The sequence below is a fragment of the Trichechus manatus genome, unplaced genomic scaffold, assembly GCF_000243295.1.
Source record: "Trichechus manatus latirostris isolate Lorelei unplaced genomic scaffold, TriManLat1.0 scaffold00091, whole genome shotgun sequence".
Classification (NCBI taxonomy): domain Eukaryota; kingdom Metazoa; phylum Chordata; class Mammalia; order Sirenia; family Trichechidae; genus Trichechus; species Trichechus manatus.
This window is the reverse complement of record NW_004444027.1, coordinates 3961833-3982848: the sequence shown is the minus strand read 5'-3', so window position 1 is coordinate 3982848 and position 21016 is coordinate 3961833. Positions and strand designations below refer to the sequence as shown.

General features: G+C 44.1%; 1 protein-coding gene across 1 annotated transcript in view; it reads right to left on the bottom strand.

The window, feature by feature from the left end:
• EPHX2 (epoxide hydrolase 2) overlaps nucleotides 1-21016 on the bottom strand; it is a 55495-nt gene that overhangs the window by 10236 nt on the left and 24243 nt on the right. The window contains exons 8-11 of the mRNA XM_012557230.2: nucleotides 20795-20821; nucleotides 13966-14051; nucleotides 11070-11181; nucleotides 879-950 (exon numbers count right to left, since the gene is read on the bottom strand). Of these exons, the coding sequence (XP_012412684.1) occupies nucleotides 879-950; nucleotides 11070-11181; nucleotides 13966-14051; nucleotides 20795-20821 (297 nt within the window). The remainder of the gene's footprint in view (nucleotides 1-878; nucleotides 951-11069; nucleotides 11182-13965; nucleotides 14052-20794; nucleotides 20822-21016) is intronic.

Genomic DNA, 21016 nt, shown 5'->3' with positions numbered 1-21016 from the left:
TTCATGGAAGCAGATGCCACATCTTTCTTCTGTGGAGCGGCTGGTGGGTTTGAACCGCCAACCTTTAAGTTTAGCAGCCAAGGGCTTAACCACTGTGCTGCCAGAGCTCCTTAAAATGCAGCTTAGACCCAGCTAAAAGACAAGTATACAAGAAGGTAGAACTGAGGTAGATTTCTCATAAGCAACAACAAAAGCTTCGAAAAAAATAATTGTCAGCCAAGAATTCTAAGATAAGCTAGTCTTTAAGATTAAAAGTAAAATAAACATATTTTCAGAGTAAAAAATGATGACTTTACCACTAACAGATCCTTACTGAGGTAACTATTAAAGACGGTAGTTCAAGAAGAAAGAAACTGATTCCAACATGAAGGAGTGAGATGCAAGTGAACAGCAAAGAATGGGAAAACACAGGATAATCTAAGTGGGCACTGAATGTGCAGCAGTGACAGCTGTGATTACTAACATGTAAGACAGAAGGCTGGGGATTATTGGGGTTAAAGCATTTGAAAATTTTTTGGCTGATCAAGAAAAGGGTTTTGGACTCTGATAAGCCAATTGCGCGTATTAAAATGTTGACGGTAATAACAGTCTAATTTCCAAACCATCACTGCTATAATCATTCTTTGATCTTAACTTCACAGCCCTTCACAGTGTGACAGTGACGATGTGGTTTTTTCCCATTAATGAAGAGACCACTTGAGTGGAGACCCTAATCCTGACTACAGAAGTCAAAGAAACAAAGGCCGAGTTGTGAATTCCCAGACCCTGCTAAACCCCAAACCCCAGGGAGAAGCCATACAGAGACCTTCACACCCACAGCATACACAGCTGTGGGCACACACAGTCCCTTCCTGCCCTCCTGAGCCCCCACCTCTTACCTCATCACCTCTTCTGAATAAGCACTTGAAAGTCCGAGTCAGGTTCTTTTCCAGTTCAGCCTCAGCCACTCCCTGAAACAATTAAGAAAGCAAAATGAAGGGCTCCTTAGAAACTTCGGGACCCATAGCCCCCCGCCCCCCACCACCATCTGATTGAAAGCAAGAAGCCCCAAACCTCTGTACTATCCAGCCCAAATTTCATTAGAATTGCATTCATTTTATTTTTCATACTGAAATACACGCAAATAAAAAAGGTTAAAATAAAATATAAAACCAAATGTGGTACATACATACAATAGAGTATTACTCAGCCATAAAGAGAAATGAAGTCCTGATACATGCTACAGCATGATGAACCTTGAAAACACTACGCTGAGTGAAATAAGTCAGACAAAAAGGCAAATATTGTACAATCCCACTTATATGACATATCTATAACACCCCAGTGTATAGAGATCAAAGTTTATTAGTGGCTTCCCAGACGGGACAGGAGAGAGGGGAAAAGAAGACACAATGCTTAGGGGACACTGATAGAGAAATTCAGGAATGCTGGTGGTTGAACAACATGATGAACATATTTAATGTCACTGAACTGTATATGTCAAGACTGTTGAAATGGCAAACATCTTGTTACCTATATATTTACCACAATACAAAAATATCTAAGACATTTAGATAGACCCATCTGCCAGCTGAATGGCATGGAGTGACCCCCATCAATGCTATCAGGAAAAGAAGACTCATTGTGCTTTGACTGAATTCTTGACCCACAAAATTGTAAGAAATAATGAAACTGTTGTTCTAAGCCAGATAGACAGATAGATACATTAGACAGATTAGACAGATTAGATAGATTAGATAGATAGATGACGTTAACACTGGGAAGTGGGATTTTGGATGCTGCTTTATTTTCTTCTATGTGTTTCAAAATTCCTACAATGAGAATGTATTATTTGTAATAGTCCCTTTAAAGGAATGGGGTAGGGCTGGTGCAGGAATGGGTTGAGGGCTAAAGGGTGGTAAAAAAAGGAAATGGATTACAAGGATCCTGAGAAGCCAAGTGGAAAAGCCAAAAGCCCTTCCATTCACTCTTTTTTTTTTTTTTATAATTTATTTTTGTTGTTGAGTATACACAGCAGAATATACACCAATTCAACAGTTTCTACATGTACAATTCAGTGACACTGATTACACTCTTCCAGTTGTGCAACCATTATCATCCTCCTTTTCTGAGTTGTTCCTCCCCCATTAACATAAACTCACTGCCCCTAAATTTCCTATCTAATCTTTTGTCACTCATCTAATTTTGTTGCAGGAACTTAAAAAACCAACTCCTTTGGGTCTAAATTATTACAGCCCTGCTGGTGCACTATTTAAGTGCTCAGCTGCTTACTAAAAGGTCAGTGGTTCAAACCCACCAGCCACTCTGTGGGAGAAAAAAACGTGACGATCTGCTCCTGTAAAAAACCCAAACCATAAAAAAATCTCCAGAGGTCTAGGCAGGGCTTTGGCCCTCACATGGTCCTTAAGAGAGCAAACAGATGCCAAAAGGGTCAATAAAAAATCAAAGCGAACAAAAAGGTAAATAAGTCTGTCCACCTACATAAAAGTACGCAGATCAACAGGGAGAGTTGGGGCAAAGGTGAGGAGGAGAAATGCGAGATGACAGAGTTGTACCCTGGTTATGTGCCCAGTTGATCCCATTTGACTCTCTGTAATTTACAATAGGTAATACTCTACTTTTGAGTCCCGCAGAACAATGACATATTTCCTGTCTGCCACGCTCAGTAGGAGCTCCTCCCTTTGTGCTCCAAGCACAGAAGTTAAAGGATGAACTTTAGAGTCCAGCAAACATGGTTTTAAGCCCCAGTGTTGACACTTATTAACTGGGCAACTTAATCTCTCAGAGCCTTCATTTCCTCATCTGTAAAATGAGCGTTTTGTAAGGATTAAATAATGACTGTGTCTTACAATGTGACACATATGAGGCATACCAATAAATGGTAATTATTACTATTAGTATTACTATTTCCCAGGTCCCTGGGTGGCACAGACAGTTTACACTCAACTACTAACCTAAAGGTTGGTGGATCAAACCCACCCAGTAGCACCACAGGAGGCCTGGTGGTCTGCTTCCGTAAAGGTTACAGCCAAGAAAATCCTATGGAGCAGTTCTACTCTGTAACACACAGGGTTGTCATTGAGTCAGAATTGACTCAATGGCAATGGGTTTGGTTTTATTATTATTTCCACCATTAAAGTTGTCAAATTACATTTATGGATCTGGCCACCTTACCACCCTATGAGTTTTTTATGGACACATATTGTATCTTGCTGTTAATTTTATTCACACTGCCACAGCCTGATAATATTCAAAACAAAACAAAACAAAACAAACGTTGCCTTCGAGTTGATTCCACCTCACAGGGACCCTATAGGACAGAGTAGACTGCCCATAGGGTTTCCAAGGAGAGGCTGGAGGATTTGAACTGCCGACCTTTTGGTCAGCAGCCAAGCACTTAACCACTGCATCACCAGGGCTCCCGCTGATAATATTAGATACCCAAAAAAGCCTAAATGGATGGGGATGGGTGCGAAGGAGAGAGGGAAAGACAGTGGAAAGAAATGGGAGATAAAGACTTTGAGGGGACTGTCTTATAAATGACCACATGGTTTGTGGCTTTTATTCTTCTGCTCTCCACTTTGGGGCTTATTTTCACACACAGGGTTGTTATGAGTCAGAATGTGCCTCCAGAAGAGGAGGTGAGCAGTGACCTACAGAACAAAGACAAATGAACTAATCTGCTCCACTATTACCCAAAAGCTATCACCTGGGGCAGGCAAATTGAAGACAGCTCTAGGTTCTAAAATAAACTCCTGGAACAAAGCCTTTGAAATTCCATGAACAGTGGAGCATTGTTTCAAAGAGCAATTTGAGGTTGTTTAAGGACAAAACAGTTCTACAAGTCAAATTAGAAACTTGAATGTACGTACATAGCAAGACTTGAAGTAGTTGAAACCAACCTAGGAGATTGCAATTGAATATGCTGACCTCTCATATTAATTGCCCTCCTCTGTACTCCCCTTGTTTCTTTTAAAGAGCTAGAAGAAAACCTCTAACTCTTGTCTTCCTTGATTTCCATGGCTTCTAGATCGGTATCTCTAGCTTCGTCCTTACTCCTGGGACATATTTCTGACTGTCTGATAAACGTGTCCACGTGGATATCTCATCAGACTCCTCAACTCGATAATTCAAATTCACTTTAAAAATCAATAACGGTAAAGGTAATTTTTTAAATGAAATATGGTTTTTCATTTGTATCTCAGTGCCATTATACCCCACCTCAAGAAGTTTCTTGACTTGGGGGGTGGGTGAGGAGGGAAAGGGGAAGTGTTCTACATAATCATCTGGCTCCGAGGGGGGCCTTCCTGGGAGCAACAGGGCGGCACCGTGCTGACCTCAGGGAAGAGGATTCTGGAGAGTCCCAGGATCCAAAGCAACCGGTACTCCTCTTCATCCCTGTGCACTTGTTCAACTCACTGGCTGTCAGACGAACCAAAGAAAGGTAGGGTACAATGAAGAAAAATCTTTAGACTTTTCACCCGCGTGTTGGCAAGGGTGGAGCTCTCAACCACCTCATTTGCCACAGAGGTTCCTACAAGTGGGAGGCCTATAGTAGGCTGCCTTCTCCAATGGAGACCCTCTGGTCTCACATAGGTGTTTTCCTTCTTCACCATCCCCCTGAAATTTCTCCTCTTTATTCTTCTCTTTTGTTCTTTCCACGATGTGAGAATAGGTCTGTCTCAGAAGATGCACTTAACTGCTCCTATTCTTTCACTGCTCCAGAAATGGAGGTGCCACTTAAACCAGATTGCAGCTTCCACAGAGCTCAGCCCAGCCTCCTGTCCCTTTGCACTTAATACCAGCAGGAAAGACGTGAGTGTCCCTCTCATCAGTCGGGTTGAGATCAGACACTCTATTTCATATTCTGTCTACATTAACAACAATTACTCAAATTCTTCTGAAACTCTGGGGCACTGCTTTCCAAAACAGGCCAGAAAACACAGCCAGAGTGGTTGTCCCTGAGGTCAAAGATGCCAGGGGATGGAGGCATCTGAACTCTGGGTAAAAAAAGGAAACTGTTGACTTTTTACTCTACTGTTTGGCCAGTCAGACGAGAGAGATGGAGATTCAAGCCAGAGACCAGCTGTGCAAAGACCTACAAGAACTCTGGTAGCACTACCATGTTTGGATTGTCCTCCCCAAGTTATCTGCCTGCCTTTCTCTCTCTATCTATCTGTGTACAGTTAAGGAGAAGTAGAGAGGAGAGTGTTTGGTGAGGTGGAAGAGGGCAGGGTCGATAGGATATATTAAACATGTTCTGATTTCTGATTTGGGGACAATGGGGCTGTGAGATATCCCCAGTCTAAGAGACAGCATCAAGAATCCTAAGAACTGAAAAATGGAACAGGTTACGATGAAATTACCTGGTCATTTCTACTTCTCTTTGCTGCCCCTAGCTCCCTCCTCCTCATCCCTTTCTTTCTATACAAGTGGAAAGCCTATTGTCCCTGCTCTGAAAAAGAAAGAAAAAAATCTCTTAATTTTAGTTTCCGCCAGACTTGGCAAATTCACAGGGTAAGACAGTAAAAACACTGGCCAAGGATTCAAAACGGTAGAACAGAAACCTAGAGTTCATCTAAGCCTCGTCCTATAGTGCTCAGCAACGTGCGCAGTAGGTAGAGTGACGGGCGCATCCACGCCTGCAGCCTTCTTTAAGCTGAATGAGTCTGGAATGGGCTTGAGCTCTCAAGAGGCATCTGTCGCCGCGGAGTCGATTCTGACTCAGAGCAACCCTCCAGGACAGAGTACGACTGCCCTATAGGGTTTCCAAGGCTGTAATCTTTACGGGAGCAGACTGCTACATCTTTCTCCCATGGAGGGGCTGGTGGGTTTGAACCACTGACCTTTTGGTTAGCAGCCAAGCACCTAACCACTGCACCACCAGAGCTCCTTCTCAAGAGAGAAGGAAGGGAGAAAACCACAAAGGACTCATCCTGGCCTAGAGAGCAGGGTTGGGAAAAGGGAGACAAGAAGGAAGGGTCCCAGTTCCCACCCCTGAACCAGAGAGCTGCTTAGATGCTATACGTTTTATCTCTTGGTAAATTTAAATCACCAAAACCTGCTTTTGCTTAAAGATTTAACAAGATGAGAAACGGGGGATAAGTTCGAAGCTATTACCTGTTTGAAAACCATTCAACTAGACTACTCTCCTCTTTATGCAGGTTAGGAAACTGAGGCACAGAGATGTGAAGTGATGTTGTCCATCTGCCTCCTCACTAAGCAGGCATGAGACACGCTGGGGAGGCCCTCCTGCAAGACTTCTCTCTAAGACGCAGCTCTGTACCCAATACCACCAGCCGAGCTGCTAGATTCACCTCAACCGCTGGCTGCCTCTCAGTGGACAGGTCACTAATTTGGATATCTAACCATACCCCTGCCAAAAGACTTTGTTCTTAAGAACAAACCCATCACCAGAACTCTTAAGACAGGAGATTTTAAACCCATCTGCCACAATAAAAGAACAGAGACACTCATCTTTGAAACAAAAAACTTTGTCCTTACTAGGTCTGCAATTAGAAAGTCTCTTTTCTTCTAAGGTCACTTTTTAAATCAAGACTTTGAGCTTATCCTGTTTGATCCTCCTCTCTCTACTTGGATCCCCACAGCATACAGCATGGCATGGGGAGGCATGTGGGCTTTGGAATCAATCAAACAAACAAACTTAGGTCAATATTCCAACCACGTCATATGCCCGGATCTTGCATCAGTTATTTAACCTGTCTGAGCCTCTGTTTGCTCAGATTAAAAAAACGGAAGAGAATCCAATAGGGTTGTTGTGAGGATTAGAAATCACCTGGCATAAAAAACAGACAGACAGACAGTTGCCAGTGGGGTCAATTCCAACTCATGGTGACCTCATGTGTATCAGAGTAGAATTGTGCTCCATCCATAGGATTTTCAGTGGCTGATTTTTCAGAAGTAGACTGCCAAGCCTTTCTTCCGAGGTAACTCTGGGTGAACTCAAGCTTCTAACCCTCCCATTAGCAGCCAAGCACTTAACCATGTGTGCCACCCAGGGACTTCCACCTGTTGTTAGCTGTCATTGAGTTGATTCTGACTCATGCCAACTTGGCATACAGGGACTCAAAAATGCAGTAGTCTCAAAGTGTAGCCCGGAGACCACTGGGGATCCTGAGGCCTTTTAAGGGAGCCATGACAAAACCATTTTTGTAATAATACTAGCTTTATTTGCTTTTTTTCCACTCTCATTCTCTCATGAGGGTACAGTGGAGTTTTCCAGAGGCTGCTTAACATGTAATATTGCAACAGACTGAGCACAGAGGCAGCTATGAGAATCCAGTTGTTTTCAATTAAGCCAGGCCTAAAAGGGATTTGAAAAATGTAAAACAATGCTATGCTTCTCACTAATATTTTTAAGGCAAATACAGTTTTTTTTAAATAGAAATATTTATGTTAATATGCAGTGGGCACAGAATTGTTATTTTTAAATTAATTAATAAATATTTTTAAATTTTAACTTCTAGTGTGGTAAATATCAATAGATATAATCCCCATTAACTAAAGCTCTCTGGAGTCCACAGTAATTTTTAACAGTGTAAAAGGAGCCTAGAACCAGAAAGTTTGAAAATCACTGCAGTAGAGAGAATCTATTATTAGACAGTCACTCAGTGCCCTCCATGATCACTCCTGCAGTCCTCCACTAGACCCAGTTGCCCGGAGGTCTCTAATTCACCGAGAGAACGATCATCTGTTGGCCTATCACTACCTGAAAATGGCTAGATAAGCCCCTTTCCTGAGGTTAGACTAGTGAGTCTCAGAGTGAAGCACCAGGACCAACAGCATAAGTGTCACCAGGGAGCTTGTTAGAAATGCAAATACTCTGGCCCCACCAAGACCCCACCCTGGAGGTAGGGCCCTGCAGTCTGTCTTCACAAGCCCTTTAGGTGACTGTAATACTGGAGCTTCAGGGCTATAGAATCACAAAAATTGACTGAGAGGCACAGAACATGAGATGTCAAAGCTGAGAGGGGCTCTGGAGCAGTAAGTACACAAATCACCTGGAGGATCTTGTTAAAACGCCGATTCGTGTTTGGTAGATCTGGAAGGAGGCCCTCAGTCTGCATTTCTCACATGCTCCCAGGTGATGTCAAGGCTGCTGGCCCCTAGACCACAACTGAAATAGTGAAGTCATGCAGTCCAGCAGCTCTTGGACTTCACCGAATTAAGACTCTGATGGAAGTTATGGACTCTTTCCCTGAAAAATTGCATGCATACACTAAATCTGATGGGCAATTTATAGATGTTCACAGACCTCCTAAAACCCATCTTAAGGATCCCGCTTTAGGAACATTCTCTCTCATTTCCCATGATATTTATCCCTGGTTCCTGTATAACAGACATCTCCTTAAGCAGGTTTTATATGCATTTTCAACCTTTCGTTGCTGCAGGCTGGAATGCCTCCTCTCACATCCACTCACTCAAATCCTACTCATCTTCCAGGTCCAGCTCAAATGTCCTTTCCTTTGGTAAATATTAACGTCGTTTGTTCCAGGCTCCCACAGTGTACGTCCATGACCAGTCCTTCAGGCTGCCTTATTCTCCCGTTATTTGTTACCTTCCAGTCTCCCCAAAATGTTTAAGCCTTTGGAGATCATACTCATCTCTACATCCCCTACAGAAGCTAGTACATAACAGAAGGAACATAAGTGTTTGCAAAATGAATTAATGAATATTAATTCTTCACAAGACACACTAGTCAAAACATTCCTAACATTCAGACATATCTGTAATGATCAATTCAAGCCAATTACGGGGCATTTCTGTTTTCAGCATGTAAGGTTTTCTTATGAACGTTAAATTCAAAAGGATGAAAAAGGGAAAGAAGAAGTGGAAGAGAAAAAAGTGGGCATGCAACCCCATGTCCTCCCTCTGTATTCTCCATATGGAGCAGTACAGCATTCACGGCCAGAGGGAGGCCTGCTGTCATCTCCACTCAAGGAAGGGGGATCGGGATTAGAGGAGAACGCAGAAAGGTGAGAATTGATTATGTAACAAGGGGCACTCAAGGTGATGGAAGGACCCGGTGGGGCAGGGTCCTCTGGGGAGGGAAAGCCCTGGGCACTCACGGGGCAGTGAGAGGGGGTTGAACTTCCAGGGGTCGGGGTGGTTGAACCAGAGATGGATGAGAAAGGGTCAGAGAGGAAGTGAGAGGGGCCCAAAGACCAGCCTCACAAATTTTCTTAGGGCTCTGTTCCCTCCCTAGTTTCCCAAGGCCACAGAAGATGCCACCAAAGGACTTAAGTTGCACACATGGCAACCTCGTGCACAACAGAACAAAATGCAGCCCGGTCTTGCACCATCCCCATGATTGGTTACAGACCAGATTATTGTGATCCATCCGGTTTTCACTGGCTGATCTTCAGAAGTAGATCACCAGACCTTTCTTCCTAGTCTGTCTTAGTCTGGAAGCTGCAGTGAAACCTGTTCAGCATTACAGCAACACACAAGCCTCTACTGACAGATAGGTGGTGGCTGCCCATGAGGTACATTGGCTAGAATCGAACCCAGGTCTTCTGCATGGAAAGAAAGAATTCTACCACTTAACCACCACTGTCCCCCCAGCGCTCTGTAACAACCCTTCATTTCTCTACCCACTGCCAGATACTTCACTAGTTAGAGATGTACATGTGTGAAGCAATCATTCTGGGAAAGGATGACAATCAGTGAATGGGATGGGATTCTGACTTCTAGTCCAGCTGAAATAATTTTCACAGGGCCATTCATAACTGGGTGATGAACTTAGAATGATTATCTACTACTCTTGACATCAAGTACCAGTTGGGCTCACTTTCAAGCCCTGGCACAGGGACCCTAACCCCATCCCACCTGCCCAGGTCATACTCCAAAGAGGACAGCTTCTTATAGTCCCCACCCTTCCCACCATCCTTCTGTTCCCTCCCACCAGGGGCACTAACCCTTTCCCTTCACCTATCCAATCACAGCCATCCCTTAAGCTCAAGACCACTTCGAACTAATTGGAGACATTTTGATTCAATTAAGCCAAGGGAAACACGCAGCTTCCCACAAACCAGGCTGTGGCAGGACAGGGCCCTGGCCTTAAAGTGGGATGTGAGATGCTGAGCTTCTTTTCATAATGTTGCTGGGGTCTTTTGGTGTCTTACTGACTGATGCAGGTTATTGCCTGCATCAAAAAGTTACTCTTACACAGGTGCCATCTTATACATTAAAATAACTATTAGAGGAGAGTCACTCGTTGAAGTTGTGATGGTTGTGATACTTGCTGGTAATGGTGCCTCCTCAGTGGAGAAGAGCAGGGTTAAGGCAAAGGATAGGTTAGTGATGTGGGGATATACTCTTTATTAATTAATCTGATCCATTCTTCTCTTTTTGGAGTGTTAAGGGAACATCTTTTATTCTTTCTGAAATTACCCAGTTGTAGTTGGATATCAGGGTCCAGAGTAGCAGGCAGCTGCAGGGGCACCCAGGTCAGGTGAAGTTGGTGCCAGCACTGAGTTCACGACTCTGCTCTCAGTGAATCCCAGTAAAAAGTGACAGCAATTCCCCATCACACATATCACACAAGGCCCAGGGGGCATCTCTGAAGAGCACCTTTGGCTTAGTGGCATGTGGGGTGATACTGAGGGGGCCTGGTGCTCTCTGTAATCACAAACCTCACTTCTCAGTAACCGGAGATACTAGGTCCCTGGCGAGAGGACAGGAGTTTTCACCAACAAGACAGGTAGGGCTTCACCAGCCTCTCAGCCAGAGGATGTTCTGTGGAAATCAAGAGGGCGGGGCTCCAAACCAGCTCTCAGTCCTCCACTCCACAGTTTAGGAGAAGCAAGAAACACCCAGTGCACTTCCACTCCATCCCAAACACACACACAGAAATGTACCCTCACCCAGAAAGGACCAACTGAGATGTGAAGCCAGTTTTGCCTGAGCCAATTTGCAAAATAATTTCTGATACATGGCACAGAAAATTACAGGGGACAGAGACAAGTAAAACAAACAGGGAGGAGAGAGAGAAAGGGAACAGAAAAACAACATTGCTGGTACCCTTGCTCCCAGGCCCACAAACTTACTGGTTTTTGAAAGTAGAGTTGGTAATCAAAAAGAGGATTGGCTTTGATCGTCTCCATTAGGGTCACTTCGGGATTCATCGGTCTGAAGGGAGTATTCAAACTGGCCACTGCCCTAGGAAATAGAAGGTACCAAGATACAGACTCTGTAAGAACAGGCTACAAGAATAAGAAAGGACCTTACATGTTGAAACTGAAGCTCAGAAATAAAATAATTATATTAGAAAAAGCTAAACCACAGCCTCTGTTATGAGTTGATTTGTGTCCTCCAAAAAGATATGTTTAAGTCCTAATCCCCAGTATCTATAAATGTGACCTTGTTTGGAAATGGCATCTCTGCAGATGTAATTAGTTAACGTAAGGTCACACTGGAGTAGGGTGGGCTCTAACACAATATGACTGGTCCTTATGAAAACAGACAAAACACAGACACAGAGACACATGGGGAAGAACTCCAAATGACCACGGAGGCAGGGACTGGAGTGAACCATCTACAAGCCAAGGAAGACTCGGACCACCAGAAGCTGGAAAAGGCTCCCCTAGAGCCTTAATAGAGAGCACAGCCCTGCCGTCACCTTGATTTTGGACTTCTGATCTCCAGAACCGAGACAATAAATTTCTCTTGTTCTAAACCACCCAGTGTGTGGTATTTCTTGTGGCAGCTCTAGGAAACTAATACAATCTCCAAGTGACTGGCAAAGAAAGGATGTAAAAGGGTATTTGTTGCCAAACAGGTCAGTAGCCCCTTAAATTAAATACGTGAGCAACACCCACAGCTTGTCTCAGTAAAAAGCCAAAACCGAAGGTTAAAAGAAATGTTCCACATAAAGGTGGGCTTTTTTCCCTACTCATCATCGGGCTAGAAATGTGAAGATCAATGTTGTTAACAACATTCTTAAATAACAGCTTTTCCAGAAATGCTATGTCCCACCTCTCTAGCAACTTGGAAGAAGGTCTCGGTTTCCTCCCTCCTACCCACCACTGCAGTAATGCACTATCTTGCTGACGGTGGGTATAGAAGGAGAAACCACTACAAGAACTAACAATGGACATGATGAAAATGGCAAGAATAAGAGAGGTTTGAAACCAGAGCATGTTTGGGTGTTTGGATCTGATGTTATTCTGAGCAAAACCTCATCTGGTACTATAAAGTGGTGTGGGATTTCTGGGCCTACTTTGATCATGTTAAATGTTTTTTAATTTCTCACAGGAGAGGGAGATTAAGTTTAATAAAACAACAAGGAGGTGTTTTGGTGCTTCCTTGAAGGTAGTGACCATATGGTTGTTGCTATATTTTCTTTTGCTCACTTCAAGAAACATCTAATACAGTCTGAGACAGTAACTGTTTAGAAAACCCTAGTCTTAAGAACTGGGCTCTTATTTCCATTTTGAATGAAAGAGGATGGAGAGCAGCCAGAGAGATCAGAACAACAGTGTGAAAACTTTAATAATATTTCAGGAAATATTCAGTTAATTTTATTCTTTGATATAATCCCACCATTTGTGCTGAGGTTGAGCTGAACAAAGTCCTCTGGTGGTTTCCATTCTCATAAACATAGTCAAATTAAAAAACAAAAAACTTCGTTAGTTAGGAAAATACAGATGGCTGCTAAGGGTGATGTTTATTTAATTTGTTAAGATCTGAGTAAGGGAAGTCTGACAGGCTCTAACTTCAGCATGCCAGCTCAAATGGAGTGTGGCTACAAAGTCTGCCCAACTCTGGGTTCAAAACTTCTCATCTGAAAGCCCCTCCTGGTGCCTTGAAAAGTCATTCTAACTAACGATTATGACTGACATGAGAGTGACGCTGAATGCCTTTCTAGTCTCACATTTGTACAGTGTTTTGAAGGTGATAACCAAAGCCTGAAGCCCTAGCGGCACAGTGGTTAAGAGCTCAGCTGCTAACCAAAAGGTCGGCAGTTTGAATCCATCAGCTACTCCTTGGAAACCCTACGGGGCAGTTCTACTCTGTCCTATAGGATCACTACAAGTCAGAATTGACTCGATAGTAATGGGTTTTTTTTTTTCTCTCTCGGTTTTTGTTTTAACCAAAGCCCAGGAGTCCCTGGGTGGTGCAAATGGTTAAATGCTTGGCTACTAATTGAAGGAAACCCTAGTGGCCTAGTGGTTAAGTGCTACAACTGCTAACCAAAAGGCTGGCAGTTCAAATCCACAGCTGCTCCTTGGAAACTCTATAGGGCAGTTCTACTCTGTTCTATAGGGTCACTATGAGTCGGAATTGACTCGACAGCAATGGGTTTTGTTTTTTTTACTAACTGGAAGGTTGGTGGATCGAATCCACCCAAAGGCCCCTTGAAAGACAGACCTAGCAATCTACTTCCGAAAGGTCACAGCCCTGAAAACCATATGGAGTACAGCTCTACTCTAACACATATGGGGTCTCCATGAGTCGGAGTGGACTCAACAACAGCAACTAGGCTTTTTTTGTTTTGTTGTTTTGTTTTTTTAACCAAAGCCTAAGAGGTGAAATGATTTGTCACAGAGTCAGTTCAGAGCAGAATTAAAGGCTAGATTTTCAGACTCCCAGTCCAGGGCTGAAGCTCTCTTGGTGCTCAGTTCTACAAATCTGACATCCCTGCTGCCTTACCCACTCCCCCTCAAAGTCAACCACTCTTCTGTGTTCCCACTGTCTACTCAGGCTCCTATTTATCCCACTACCATTAGGATAGGCCTTGCGATGTAAGATGTTAGCTCATTAAATTCTCCTTGTTAATGTGTCAATGGGCACTAAAGAATTAACGTGTTGCCTTCCTAGATAAGCTATTTGTGTTGAAGTTTTCTGCGGTTAAAGGCATTTGGAACAATTCTAACGGGATTCTAGGCCCCTGCTCCCACTTTAGTCTTATCCAAATTAATTTGCTGCTCGTGGCCTAATTACCTCACTCTCTCAGGATAGCAGAGGGCTAAGTACCACACCAGCATGCCTCCCCAGTCGTGGCCAATGAACACTGCTTGAGAGATACCCTGCGGAAAAATAAAGAAGGGGGACCAAATGAGGGCAGGTTTGTGGGATGTAGTGCTGAGACCCTGAGGCCTCTCGTTCCCACTAGGCTCCTCCCTCAGCGGCGATCCTTTCATCCACTTCCTAGGGCTCCCTCACCCATCCCACAGGAGCTATTTCAAAGTCCACTCTCTTCAAGCCTCCCTTCCCACACATCACAGGCCCCCCACACACTGTAAACAAATTACGTCTTGGTAATTTTCATACAAGATTGAGGCCACTGGCCATGAGCTCCCTCTCCCCATCTACCCTCCCTCAAATCAAAATCTGCTTTGCTTGTCTCTTTTTCTCTTTTCTGTCTTAAAGGAAATACGGGTTACCTCTTCATATTCCATGTGTTATGGATTGAATTGTGTCCCCCCCAAATACGTGCTGTATACTCTAAGCCCTATACCTGTGGTTATAATCCCATCTGGGAACAGGTTTCTTTGTAATGTCAGCGATGCAGTATTAGTGTAGGATATGTCTTAAATCAATCTCTTTTGAGATATAAAAGAGCAGATTAAGCAAGCATAAAACGAGGGGAAGATACACACCACATGATCACTAAGGAACCCAGGAACGGAGGCTGAGAAGAGTCAAGGACTTTCCTCCAAAGCCGACAAAGACAGAAAGCCTTCCCCTAGAGCTGGTGCCCTGAATTCAAACTTCTAGCCTCCTAACTGTGAGAAAATAAATTTCTGTTCATTAAAGCCACCCATTTGTAGTATTTCTATTATAGCGACACTAGATAACTAAGGCGTCATGTTAATCTTTTTTTAAGTGATTATGATTCTACCCCCTCCACTCTTTTGGAAGCTTCCTGCCTTAACAAAAGCATCGTTAATCTCTCCCTTTCTACCTGCAACTTCCTTTCTGCTGCTGCTAGCAATGACAATGACAGCTCACTTTTATTGAACACCTACTATATCCCAGGCACTGTGCTAAGTGTTTATATCCATTATCTGGTATTCTTCCAATAACCGTCCAATACCCATTTACAAGTAAGACAGGTTTACAGTGGTTAGGTGACTTGCCCAAGGTCACAAAGATGTTAAGTGCTGGAGTCACAACTCAGACCCAGGTCTCCCCAACTTAAAATTGGGCTCTCTCCTCTACCCTATGCTGTACATTCAGCCACAAAGGGTCTTTAAGATCCTCCCTAGCTTCATCACCATATTGAAAAGTGGTTCTTTGTCTCAGCTCCCTGCATACTTCTGTCTCCTTTGTCTTGACAAATTTCCCATCATGGTCTACACCAGGTGCCTCCTAGCTACCTTCCTAAGTCCCTGTAGCTTGGCTTCTTCCCTGCTACCCCTCTTAAAGTTATTGATCATCAATAATAGTTTTTTCTCAGTCCTCACCTTTCTGACTGTCCTGCAGCATCGGGCCTTTTCTTTCAAACTTTCTTCCCTCGGCACCTGTGACACTTAGTCACTAGTGCTGCTCTAACAGAAATACCACAAGTGGATGGCTTTAACAAAGAGAAGTTTACTCTCTCACAGTCCAGTAGGCAACAAGTCCAAATTCAGGGCTTCAGCTACAGGGGAATGCTTTCTCCATCGCCTCTGGAGGAAGGTCCACGTCATTAGTCTTCCCTTGGTCTGGGAGCTTCTCTGCGCAGGAACCTCATGTCCAAAGGACGCGCTCTGCTCTTGGCGCTGCTTTCTTTGTGGTATGAGGTTCCCAACTCTCTGCCTTCTTCCCTTTCCTTTTATCTCTTGAGAGATAAAAGGTGGTACAGGCCACACCCTAGGGAAACTCCCTTACACTGGATTAGGGATGTGACCTGGGTAAGGGTGGTGTTACAATCCCATCTTTATCCTCTTTAACATAAAATTACAATCACAAAATGGAGGACAATCATACAATACCAGGAATCATGGCCAAGACAAATTGATACACGCATTTTTGGGGGGACATAATTCAATCCATGACATTCCACCCTTTGGCTCCCAAAAAATCACATCCCTGCAACATGCAAAACACATTCATCCCATCATATCATGGCAAAAGTCTTAACTCTAAGTCCAAAATCCAAAAATTCCTTTTCATCACTGAACTCTAGAATACAAGTTTTCTGCTTCCAAAGGTACAATGGCAGAACGGGCACAAGCTAGACACTTCCATTACAATTGGGAAAAACTGGAGGGAAAGAAGGGATAACAGACACCAAGCAAGTCAGCAGAACACATTACATTAGCCCTCAAGGCTTTGAAAATATACCTCTGTTCTCTGAGATAATTTACACAATGGCCCTGCCCCCCAGACTCTGGGTATTGACCACACTCTCCAGATTCTGAGTGGAGGCCCCTCGGTCCTGGGCTTCAGCTCTGCCTTCCAGGCCCACTGGGACAGCAACTCTGCTCCCTTGGCTTCAGGCGCACCATTCTCCTAGTTCACTGAAGTGATAACTCCACCCTTAGAAACACCAGAGGCCATGGCTCCACCCTGTGAAACCCCAGAAGTCATGGCCATTAGCTTTTGAAACTGAGGCAGCTTGGCTTCTTGTGTTCCTTCTCCCTTCAGCTTCTGCTTCCTGTGGCCTCTTGGCCCTCGGGCCTCGAGCCAGCATCTGCCCTGCTGGGGCAAGTGTTCCAAAGCTCGGTAGCTCCACCAATAAGTGCCCGGATGCACCCCACTCCACCAGAAAGCCTCGTGCGCACAGGCACTCAGCTCTCTCGCCTTGTGGGTCAGCAAGCCTAGCTCCACCGATAAGTACCCGGAGGCATCCCACTCCGCCAGGAAGCCTCCTGCACACAGGCACTCAGCTCTCTCGCTCCGTGGGTCAGCTCCAGCACTGTCTCGCACTGGTCTCCTGGTTCTGCTGCTGTCGGTTCTATGCCACTGCCGCTCCTCTGCCACTGCCACTTCTCTGCTCTTGAAGGTTTTCTGCTGCTGCTGGTCCTTTGTTGCTGCCACTGCTCTATCCATTCAGCTTCAAAACCGCTTCCACATTTTAGGTAACAGAGCAGCACCCCACTCTCTCCTGGTACCAAATGTCCTAGGCTGGGTTCTCTAGAGAAGCAAAACCAGTAAAGCGTATAAAGATATACAGAGAGAGATTTATATCAGGGAAATAACTCATGCAACAGTAGAGGCTAAAACGCTCCAAGTGCAGGGATCAGGGTAGAGGCCTCTCCCAGTTGACGGAGCCGCAGAAGCTGGTGAACCCAAGGTGAGCAGGTGGAGAGGGGCTCCCGCTCACAGGCTGTGAAGGTCAGTGAATCCCAAGATCAGCAGATAAGACAGCAAGGCTTTTCCTGATTTCACACAGCTGCAGGGGCTGGTAAACCCAAGGTCAACAGTTCGGGGAACAGGACTCTTGCTCACAGGCTGAGAAGTTTGATGAATTCAAAGATCAACATAAGCTGCTAGCTCAAGTCCCAAGAACTGGAGGTGAGACAACAAGAGGCAGCTGCTGAGTCTGGAACAAGCCAAAAACCTTGGCAAGGCGAGCAGGCGGAAAGTAACCGGCAGAAGGCAGAGAGATGAACTGAGGGGGTGCTGAGCTGCCACAGGCCCCGCCTCCACCAGTACCACTCAGCAGATTCCATCATTGGGGTGATCACAACATTATACAACTGCTAAACACTGAGAATAATGGCCTAGTCAACTTGACATACAATCTTAACCATCACAGACGCTATGGCCTTCAGACTCTTCTGACTTCACGGAGTCTACATCCTCCTGTACCCCTCCCTTAAAAGGTAGTACTGCACATCACAGCCCTCAGGACCCCACGCCTTTATAAACACTGGCCTTGGAGGAATCACTCACTCCAACGGCTTCAACTATCACCTCCAGGTGGAAGATGACCCCTAATCTGAAGTTTGCCCCACTCCTTCCTATGTGTTCCATGAATGACACATCTGGCCAGCAACCACAGAGTTTCTCTTTCAACAAATGGAATAAGAGACTGTTCTTAGCCAGCTTAAGTGTTTTAGATAAAAAGTCATATAGAGTTAGGGCTGGGGCAGCCACACTGGGCCATGTCCCCTTAGATGTCCCCATCACACCCAAAATCAATTCCATGACACTGAGAATCTGCAGAAGGCAGGGACCATGCCATCCTTACCTCACCTCCTACAGTGGCTGGCACAGTGCCTTACTGTTGAACTGAAGCTCATTAGTCATCTCAGATTCTTCTCTCACACCCACATTTAACTAGTAGGCACTAAATCCTGCTTCCACTGTCACTGTTCTGATCCTCTTCAGGCCATTCTGCAGAGTTTTCATTCTGACTCCCCAACTAATTTAGGGAGGTGGAGGGTGTTACAGAGCTTAAATCTTGGGAATAGTACACGTACTTTAAAAAAGCATATTCTCAAGTCACCATTGCTTGATCTGTTTGTCACAATTGATTCTGACATTTCAAATAACATTAAATCAAGGCATTAGATTTTAGATTTGGCAAAAGGGATGTAAGTTTTAAAAGGTTATGAAACATTAGCCAATAGCAAATGCATAGAGCACAGAGTTTATTAGCGGTCACCAGGGGTGGAGGGCGTGGGAAAAGGGGAAGTATTATTTAGGGAGCATTGAGTGTCTCTTTATGTTGTTGTTGTTGTTAGGTGCTGCAGAGTCAGTTCCGACTCATAGCGACCCTATGTACTACAGAATGAAACACTGCCCACTCCTGCGCCATGCTCACAATTGTTATTATACTTGAGCCCACTGTTGCAGCCAGTGTGTCAATCTATCTCATTGAGGGTCTTCCTCTTTTACGCTGACCCTCTGCTTTACCAAGCATGATGTCCTCCTCCAGGGACTGATCTGTCCTGACAACATGTCCAAAGTATGTAAGATGTAGTCTCGCCATCCTTGCTTCTAAAGAGCATTCCGGCTGTACTTCTTCCAAGACAGATATGTTCATTCTTTTGGCAGTCCATGGTATATTCAATATTTTTTGCCAACACCACAGTTCAAAGGTGTGAATTCTTCTTCGGTTTGCCTTATTCATTGTCCAGCTTTCATATGCATATGATGCAACTGAAAATACTGTGGCTTAGGTCGGGCACACCTTAGTCCTCAAAGTCACACCTTTGCTTTTTTACACCTTAAAGAGGTCTTTTGTAGCAGATTTTCCCAATGCAATGCGTCTTTTGATTTCCTGACTGTTGCTTCCATGGGTGTTGATTGTGCATTCAAGTAAAATGAAACCCTTGATAACTTCAATCTTTTCTCCGTTAATCATGATGTTGCTTATTGGTCCAGTTGTGAGGATTTTTGTTTTATGTTGAGGTGTAATCCGTACTGAAGGCTGTAGCCTCTGACCTTCATCAGTAAGTACTTCAAGGCCTCTTCACTTTGAGCAAGCTAGGTTGTGTCATCTGCATATTGCAGGTTGTTAATGAGTCTTCCTCCAATCCTGATGCCCCGGTTCTTCTTCATACAGTCCAGCTTTTCGGATTATTTGCTCAGAATATCCTGATTGCATGTTTGATCAATTTCAGACTGCAGAAGCTGGTAAAAATCTTCAATTTCTTCAACTTTGGCCTTAGTGGTTGGTGTGTAAATTTGAATAATAGTTGTATTAATTGGTCTTCCTTGCAGGCATATGGATATTATCCTATCACTGACACCATTGTACTTCAGGATAGATCTTGAAATGCTTTTTGATGATTAATGCAACGCTATTCCTCTTCAAGTTGTCATTCCTAGCATAGCAGATCATATGATCGTCTGATTCAAAATGGCCATTACCAGTCCATTTCAGCTCATTAATGCCTAGGATATTGATGTTTATATGTTCCATTTCATTTTTGATGATTTCCAATTTTCCTAGATTCACACTTTGTATATTCCATGTTCTGATTATTAATGGATGTTTGCAGCTGTTTCTTCTCATTTTGAGCGGTGCCACATCAGCAAATAAAGGTCCCAAAAGCTTGACTCCACTGACGTCATTAAGGTCGACTAGTTTAAGGAGGCAGCTCTTCCCCAGTCATCTTTTGGGTGCCTTCCAACCTGGGGGGCTCATCTTCTGGCACTGCATCAATGTTCCGCTTCTATTCTTAAGGTTTTCACTGGCTAACTCCTTTCAGAAGTAGACTGCCAGGTCCTTCTTCCTAGTCTGTCTTAGTCTGGAAGCTTAGCTGAAACCTGTCCACCATGGGTGACCCTGCTGGTATCTGAACACCAGTGGCATAGCTTTCAGCATCACAGCAACACACAAGCCCCCAGAGTAAGAAAAACTGACAGACACGTGGGGGGTCTGTTTATAGTGACGGAAAATTTGGCACTACACACTGGTGACGGTTGCACAACATGATTGATGTAACTGGTCTCGCTGAACTGCATGTGTGAAAAATCTTGAAATGGCAAATGTTGTTGTGTTATCTATATTTTTACAACAATTTAAAAAAATTAGCCTATAGGATATTTTCCAAATTTCTTTTCCTGATACACAAGCCTCTCCACCCTGGCTCAAAGGTGGCAAAGGTATCTACTTATATTTCCTGGAACATACTCTTCATTAAAAAAGTACAACAACCAACAAACACCTGTTCTCCACCACTCCTTGTTCTGTGTTATCTCTGTTGCTGTAACTCTTCCTACCAACTGCCCCTGCACTGCTCCACATATGCCTTGCCCTGCCCTTGCTACCTCTCCCCTAGGTCTCTCACAGTCGATGCCTTCAAAGGCGGCTTTAATCCTTTCCTTAATTACCCATGCCCAAATAGAATTCTCCAAAAAGATCAGTTCAAAATTGGGAATTACTTACCAGCTTATCCAGGAAGGTTATCATCTCCTAAGAAAGAAAGAAAATAGAAGTTAGAACTTAAATCTACCCTCTCAGATACATCTAGGTCAGACAGTGTTCGCCTTCAATCATTTCACTAGCCTTTGAGTCATCACCCTTTGCTTTCCAGCATCGTCTGAGTGACCAGGCCAACTTCAAACACGCGCAGTGATTTATTTAGTGTATGTCAGTATGCATCTCTAA